The sequence below is a fragment of the Suricata suricatta genome, chromosome 7 (genome assembly GCF_006229205.1).
Source record: "Suricata suricatta isolate VVHF042 chromosome 7, meerkat_22Aug2017_6uvM2_HiC, whole genome shotgun sequence".
Classification (NCBI taxonomy): domain Eukaryota; kingdom Metazoa; phylum Chordata; class Mammalia; order Carnivora; family Herpestidae; genus Suricata; species Suricata suricatta.
The window spans coordinates 94,078,463-94,086,021 of NC_043706.1; the positions used below are offsets into that span (position 1 = coordinate 94,078,463).

Here is a 7,559-nt window from a genome sequence, read left to right on the forward strand (position 1 = left end):
TAAAATGGAAGAATCAAAACTTAAACTGAATTAAAAAAAATTTTTTTTACTAAAATTTTTTAATGTTTATTTTTTGGGGACTGGGGAGAGGCAGGGAGAGATGGAGACACAGAATCTCCAGGCAGGCTCCAGGCTCTGAGCTGTCAGCACAGAGCCTAACACAGGGCTTGTACTCATAGGCTGTGAGATCACGACCTGAGCTGAAGTTGGTGGCTTAACCGACTGAGCCACCCAGGTGCCCTTTAAGGTGAATTCTTTATTCTTTGTACCCTTATTGCATTTAATGTCCTACAGTGTCAGAGTCTCAAAGGTCTAACTTTTAAAGGTAGCCTGACTTTGTATGAACAGGTTAGTATTAACAACTCCAAATATCCATCACAGCCCTATTTTTGACGTTTATTCATAATAATAGATTGCAGCTGTGGCTCATAATTTTCTGTGTAACTTTTGTCAAGTCTTTTGATCTTTCTGGGCCTCAGAGTCATCATCTGTGAAATGAGGGCAGTTGGAGTAGATTTTTTTTTTAACTAAAGCCCATAATTTGCATTAGGGTTCACTCTTGTACATTCTAAAGGTTTTGACAAATGCATAATGTCATGCACCTACCCATGCAAGATCGTATAGAATAGTTTCATACCCTCCAAAATCTCCTGTGTTCCATCTATTTATGGCTCCCTCCCACTCCCTGAAACCTGGCAACCACTGCTATTTTTACTGTCCTATAGTTTTGTCTTTTCCAGAATATTATATGTTTGGAATTATATAGTATGTAGCCTTTTCATACTGGCTTCTTTTACTTCACAATATGCCTTTTAGTTTCCTCCATGTCTTTTTATGACTTGGTAGCTCATTTCTTTTTGTCACTGAATAATATACGACTGTATGGATGTACCACAGTTTGTTTATCCACCTTTTGAAGGACATCTTGATGGCTTTTAGTTTTTGGCAGTTATGAATAAAGCTGCCTGATTTATTTGTATGCAGGGTTTTTTAGGCCATAGTTTTCAACGGATTTGAATAAATAGTAGCATCATTGCTATGTTGTATGGTAATCTTTTTTTTAAGATTATTTATTTTGAGAGAGAGAGCCTGCACCTCTGTGCCCAAGTGCAAGTGGGGGAGGGGCAGGGAGAGAGAGAAGGAGACAGAGAATCCCAAGCAGGCTCCAAGCTGTCAGCACAGAGCCTGACATGGGGCTCAGTCGCATGAACTGAGAGATCATGACCTGAGCCAGTATCAAGAATCAATTGCTTAACCCGACTGAGCCACCCAGGTGCCTCACGTTGCACGGTAATCTTCTGTTAGCTTTGTAATAAATTCCTAGGTGTCTTCCAAAGTAGCCATACCGTTCTGCATTCTGTCAGCAGTGAATGACAGTTCCCTTTGTTCCACCTCAGTAGCTTTGGTGGTGTCAGTGTTTTGGATTTTAGCCATTCTAGTAAGTGATGGTATCTCAGTTTAATTTGCAGTTGCCTAATAAAGTATAGTATTGAGCATTTGTTCATATTATTATTATATTACTATTTTCCACCTGTATTTATCTTCTTTTGGTGAGGTGGCCACATCTTTTGCCCATTTTGAAGTTGGGTGGTTCCTTTATTATTATTATTATTATTGAGTTTAAAGAGTTGCTTGTGTATTTTAGACAAAAGTTCTTTATCAGATACATGTTTGTAAATATTTCTCAGTCTGTGACTTATCTTTTCATTCTCTTGACAGTGTCTTTTGCAAATTAGTTTTAAATTTTAAATAACAAGGCAAACTTATTAGTGTTCCTTTCATGGATTGTGCTTTTTGGTGTTGTATGTAAAATGTCTTTGTCAAAACTAAGGTCACCCTCATTTCCTATGTTAATCTTCTAAACACTTTATAGTTTTGTATTTTATATACAGGTTGTTTTTTTTATTTTTTTCCTTGGGTATAGTTGACACACAATATTATATTAGTCTTATTTTTTTTAATAGTTTATTGTCAAATTGGTCTCATATAACACCCAGTGCTCTTCCCCACAAGTGCCCTCCTCCATTACCACCACCTCTTTTCCCACTCCTCCAACCCCTTCAACCCTCGGTTCATTTTTGGTATTCAGTAGTCTCTCAGGTTTTGCGTCCCTGTCTCTCCCCAACTCTCTTTCCCCCTTCCCCTCCCCCTGGTCCTCCATTAGGTCCACTCCTTGAGGTCAAGGAGGTTGTTTCCTACTTTCTCCTCGAAGGTTTTGATGGTTTCCTGTCTCACATTCAGGTGCTTCAGCAATTTTGAGTTAATTTTTGTGTATGGTGTAAGAAAGTGGTCTAGTTTCATTCTTCTGCATGTTGCTGTCCAGTTCTCCCAGCACCACCTGCTAAAGAGGCAGTCTTTTTTCCATCGCATACTCTTTCCTACTTTGTCAAAAATTAATTGGCCGTACATTTGTGGGCCCAGTTCTGGGTTCTCTATTCTATTCCATTGGTCTATGTGTCTGTTTTTGTGCCATTTACTTACAGGTTTATGATCTATGTTGAATTAATTTTTTGTGAAAGGTATAATGTCTGTGTCAAAATTTGTTTATGTTTTCATTAACAAAGTTTCTGCTGGCTCTGAAATAATTATTTCAATCAATAATACTAAAAGAAAACTTAAAAAAATAATATGCTGAATATTTACAACCATATAAGTGTTATTCTTTAAAGCTATTCCTTCAGAGAGGCTTGAAGTCAGCCCAAAGATTGGGTCCAGGAGAGGAGCACATTAGGAGATGGGACTAATAGTTCCATTTCAGTGCCGCTTTACTGTTATCTGTTATTAACCTATGCAGTTGTATGAGTGTTATACCTACCATTAGAACTATTGAGATACCCTGTTATTTGTCCACATTGTCATTTCTTTGCTACTTTCCTGCCTGGGCCTACAGGTTTGCAAAAATTTATCTGTGATTTTTCCCCAGTAGTTTTACCTTTTCATACCATGAAACACCTGAACCTTAAAGATCTCCTTATATAATGACAGACTTAATCTAAGTTTGTAAAGGAAATTATCCTAATTTTTCTTCTGTTTGGTAACATAAACAGTTTTGTCACCAAGTGCTTATTTAGTCTTTCTTTTCTTTTTCCTTTTTAAGGAACAGATGAAAATGGAACTTTACTGTTTTATATGAGAGTAAGTTTACTGCATTGCACATTATGATTTTAGAGGTAGACCTGCCATGAGGGATTGATGAAAATTGTTGACCTTCTTAACGTGCATTTACAGTAATCACATCAAATATAATTACATATTTTCATTTTGTTAATCGTCCACATGACTTGAATTGCATAATTAATCAAAAGCCCAGCACAATATTATGAATTCATGGAAAGTGTGTACTGTTACCTAGGAGATTAATAAAATTTCCTAAATTTTCTGTTCATTACCTCCTACTGACTTAGATTTGTAAAGAGCTATAAAGATAATTAAATTAGATACTAATTTGTGACTGCTGTTGTACAGTCCTATCAGAAAATCACTCCCATTTCATGGAAGAAAAAAAAAGGGAGAAATAAAGGGAGAGTGATGGAGAAGGGGAGTCTGAATAGTGAAGAAAGGTTCTTTTTTTTCAGAAATTAATTTTGTAATTGAAAAAGAAATATATTCACTTTGAATCTAAATAATAAATAAAGGAAGGCTTTCACTAAGTGAGTTCGAACCTCATGTCTGGCCCTGTGCTGACATAATGTAGCCTGCTTGGAATATTCTTATTCCCCCTCTCTCTGCCCCTCATCTGCTTACTCTTTCTCTTTCTCTCTCTCTCAAAATAAATAAAAATTTTTTTTTTAAAAAGGAGACTTCCTTTAAAAAAAAAGTTAAAGATTATAATATTCATATATTTAAGCTCACGAACTGTGAGATCATGACCTAAGCCAATATCAAGAGTTGGATGCCTAACCAACTGAGCCACTCAGGCACCCCATAAAGGAAGTCTCTTTCTTTTTCTTCCTGTACCTCTTACACTGGGAATATGAATTTCTAAGTTTGCAACAGGATCTTTTAGATAATTTACTCTTTTTCTGTTATCACTTTTTATTTTATACTAGCAATTACACACATTGTAGTTTTTGATAGTTGTCTCCTCTGTAGAACTTCTTTGAAGGTTTTGCATAAAGATATTACCTGAAATCTGTTCTGTGAAATACTAATTTCTCCCAAAAGGGTTTCTGTTGTAAATAAGTTTGGGAAGTGTATGGTGTATCACTGTTCTAGAAATTTGCAATGATAGGAGAATATGAAATATACTGACAAGAAGAGTCAGTATATTGGAGATTAAGAAGTTGGTTAATTTTATTTTACCCATTTTCCCAGATTTGTTTGCCTGGAAATCTATTTAATTCAAGGAATGACTTCAACGAATATCTTTTGAAACTAGTATTTTGGTAAATACTGTTTAATAGTATGAATCTTTAGGGGTGCCTGGGTTGCTCAGCCAGTTGAGCATCCGGCTTCAGCTCAGGTCATGATTTCACGGTTCATGGGTTAGAGCCCCACCTCAGGCTCCGTGCTGACAGCTCAGAGCCTGGAGCCTGTCTTCAGATTCTGTGTCTCTCCCTATCTCTGACCCTCCCCTGCTCAAGCTGCCTCTCTCTCTCAACAATAAATAAAACATTAAAAAAAATAGTATGAATCTTTAGTAAGTAAGATCTATAATCTTTAAATATTAGAATAAGTATATTTCTTTTTCTTTAAGTCAAGTTATCTTTATAATTTGTTTTTTTCCTAAAGCATGGATCATCCCCTCTCCCCCAAACCAAATGTTTTTATTCATTTAGCTCTTCTTTATTGAGCACCTATTAGAAATATAAAGATAAATAAAGTTCCGGCACTTGAAGACTAAACACTCTGATTTGATAGAGCAGGGAGTCATCTGTAAGGGATACTCCCTCACATCTTTAAGTAATTTTAGAGATCCAGGATCAGCACTTTGCATTTACTTATTGAATAGCAAGAGAAAAGTGTTCTTAAGTATATTTTTCTAAAGACTTTATTTATTGAATCTAAAATGCCAAAGATTATAAGGCACAGCATTGCTTTATGTACCACAATGAAAGAAAACTTGTTGCTAAGTACAATTTAAAGGTGAATTTTGATATCAGAGAAGTTAAATGTATGTCATATATTTGTGAATAAATGTTAACTCTTCGACTGAAATGTATTTTGTTTTATGTATTTACTATATTGATTTAAGATCAACAAATGTTTTTCAAATGACTACCATGTAAGTCCAGTGGTTAATAGAATAATGAATAAGATATGGTCCCTTGTTCTTAAGGAACCATAGAGGAAGACAGATATGTGTAGACATTTCTAAAATAAAATTATTTTTTGTTAAGGCAACTAAATTAAATTAAAAACTGTAATGAGTACATTGAAGAAAATGCTAAATTAATGACAGCTGATAGCTTTGTAACAGTTTTACATTACAAGCTTCAAAAACCATCTAGTGTTAGTTTTTCATTCTTTTATTGTCAGAGGCAGATGAGGGGTTAGTGAATAGGAGGGAGAAATATTTATTTGGAAGTATGTATGTGTATGTTTTTTTAAAGGAGAGAATACAGTTTGTTTTAAGCATGTTTTATGTTCTTCTCAGTTGTTTCCTCCACAGCAAGTCTATTTCAAGGGAAAACAATGCAGATAGTTGTAATGTTTGTTTGCTTTGGAAATTTTACAAATTGAATTATACTCAGCCAAACATATTTCTCTGCATGTGGATTTACATGAGGGAAAAGTGTTAACCTTAAGTTAGCATCTCTCTGCTGCAGCTGTATTGGTTGGTCTGCCCACTTTCAGTGCGTGCACTTAAGGAATGCAAGCTTATTTTAATTTTGGCTTAAATAAATAGCATTAAGAAAATTAATCTATTAATTTTTTTATCTGAGGCTAAACATAGGGCAAGTTGGATTGACTGTGATTTATTAAAAGCAGTGCAGAAACAGAAAGGGCACCACATTTAGAGTCTAGAGACCTGAGTTGGAATTCTGTTTTTGTCACTTACTAGACATGTGACCTGAGGCAAGTCACTTAATCTTTTTGCGTTGGTTTCCTCTTGTTTTCAAAAATGACTATAATGATAATATACTACTTTGTAAGGCTAAGTTAAAATTTGATGTATATAGGTTTTATAAATTTTAATAGTTTTCAAGTATTAGTTGATATTGCTTTTAGTAGTGATATACATTTGGCAGAATTGAGTTTTGATTTATCTGTATTTACATGAACTTCAGTCAAAAAAAGGAATATAAATTTGTTTTAGGTATTTCCTAGAATCTCATTTTCTCCCTATTAAGCATTTCAGAGATACTTCTATTTACAGTGTAGTAGGGATAATGATAAATATATTATTATCTTTATTTGTGTATAGTTTTTCGTTTCATCCAGGTCAGATTGTTACAAAGCTTTAATAAGTTAAGCAAGGGGAACTTTGTCTGAAACATAGTATTATAGACTGGAAAACTATTCTCAAGATCTAGTGAGATTTTTGAACTTTAGGATCTTGTGTCTCAGTCTAAGCAAAGTTCCAGGGAATTCTTAATTCAAAACAGCTCCAAGCAATTTGACACTATGTATCAAAACCATTAAAACTATCTTCAGCCTAAAAATACCATTTCTAGTCTGTATCCTGATGAAAAATGGTGTACTTAATGTAAATTTTCCCTTACTGCTATTAAAAAAATACTTCAGGGGCACCTGGATGGCTCAGCTGGTTGAGCAACCAACTGTGGCTCAGGTCATGATCTCATGATTCATGGACTCAAGCCTGGCGTCAGGCTCTGTGGAGCCTGCTTTGGATTCTGTGTTTCCCTCTGTTTCTGCTCCTCCCCCTCTGGTTCTCTCTCTTTCTCTCTCTCTCAAAATATAAACATTAAAATTTGTTTTAGATTAACAAAATACTTTAAAGAATAATACAAGAAAATGTTTATCATATACTATTAAGTAGAACGGCAATTTCCACAAACATTGTGTGTATAGTCGTAATTTTGGTTTATATACTAGAAAACTGATTTATTTAAGAGGCAACAAAATATTAGTAATTTTAACAGTCTGAGACTGGTAGCCTTTATAGGGATTTTTATTTTCTTCTATAATTCCCAAATTTTGTAGATGAGCGTGTGTTACTTTTGTAATAAGGAAATACATATATACAAAATATAAAAATATATTTTTCCCCTTATCAAATCTCTCTTTGTTTTTTTTAATTTTTTTTGTTTTTTGTTTTTATTTTATTTATTTATTTATTTTATAATATTTTATTGTCAAATTGTTTTCCATACAACACCCAGTGCCCTTCCCCTTAAGTGCCCTCCACCATCACCACCACCTCTTTTCCCCCCTCCCCCTTCCCCTTCAACTCTCACTTCATTTTCAGCATTCAATAGTCTCTCAAGTTTTGCATCCCTCTCTCTCCCCAACTCTCTCTCCCTCCTCCGCTCCCCCTGGTTCTCCATTAGGTCTCTCCTGTTTTCCTGCTAGACCTATGAGTGCAAACATATGGCATCTGTCCTTCTCTGCCTGGCTTACTTTGCTCAGCATGACACCCTCAAGGTCCATCCACT

General features: G+C 34.9%; 1 protein-coding gene across 2 annotated transcripts in view; it reads left to right on the forward strand.

Moving 5' to 3' along the window:
* CEP57L1 (centrosomal protein 57 like 1) overlaps nucleotides 1-7,559 on the forward strand; it is an 80,718-nt gene that overhangs the window by 7,909 nt on the left and 65,250 nt on the right. Inside the window, exon 2 of one of the 2 annotated variants that reach the window (XM_029945264.1) lies at nucleotides 3,098-3,135. The exons of the other annotated variant lie outside the window; for it this stretch is intronic. Coding sequence (XP_029801124.1) covers nucleotides 3,130-3,135 — 6 coding nt within the window. The 5' untranslated portion in view covers nucleotides 3,098-3,129. The remainder of the gene's footprint in view (nucleotides 1-3,097; nucleotides 3,136-7,559) is intronic. 2 annotated transcript variants of the gene reach the window in all.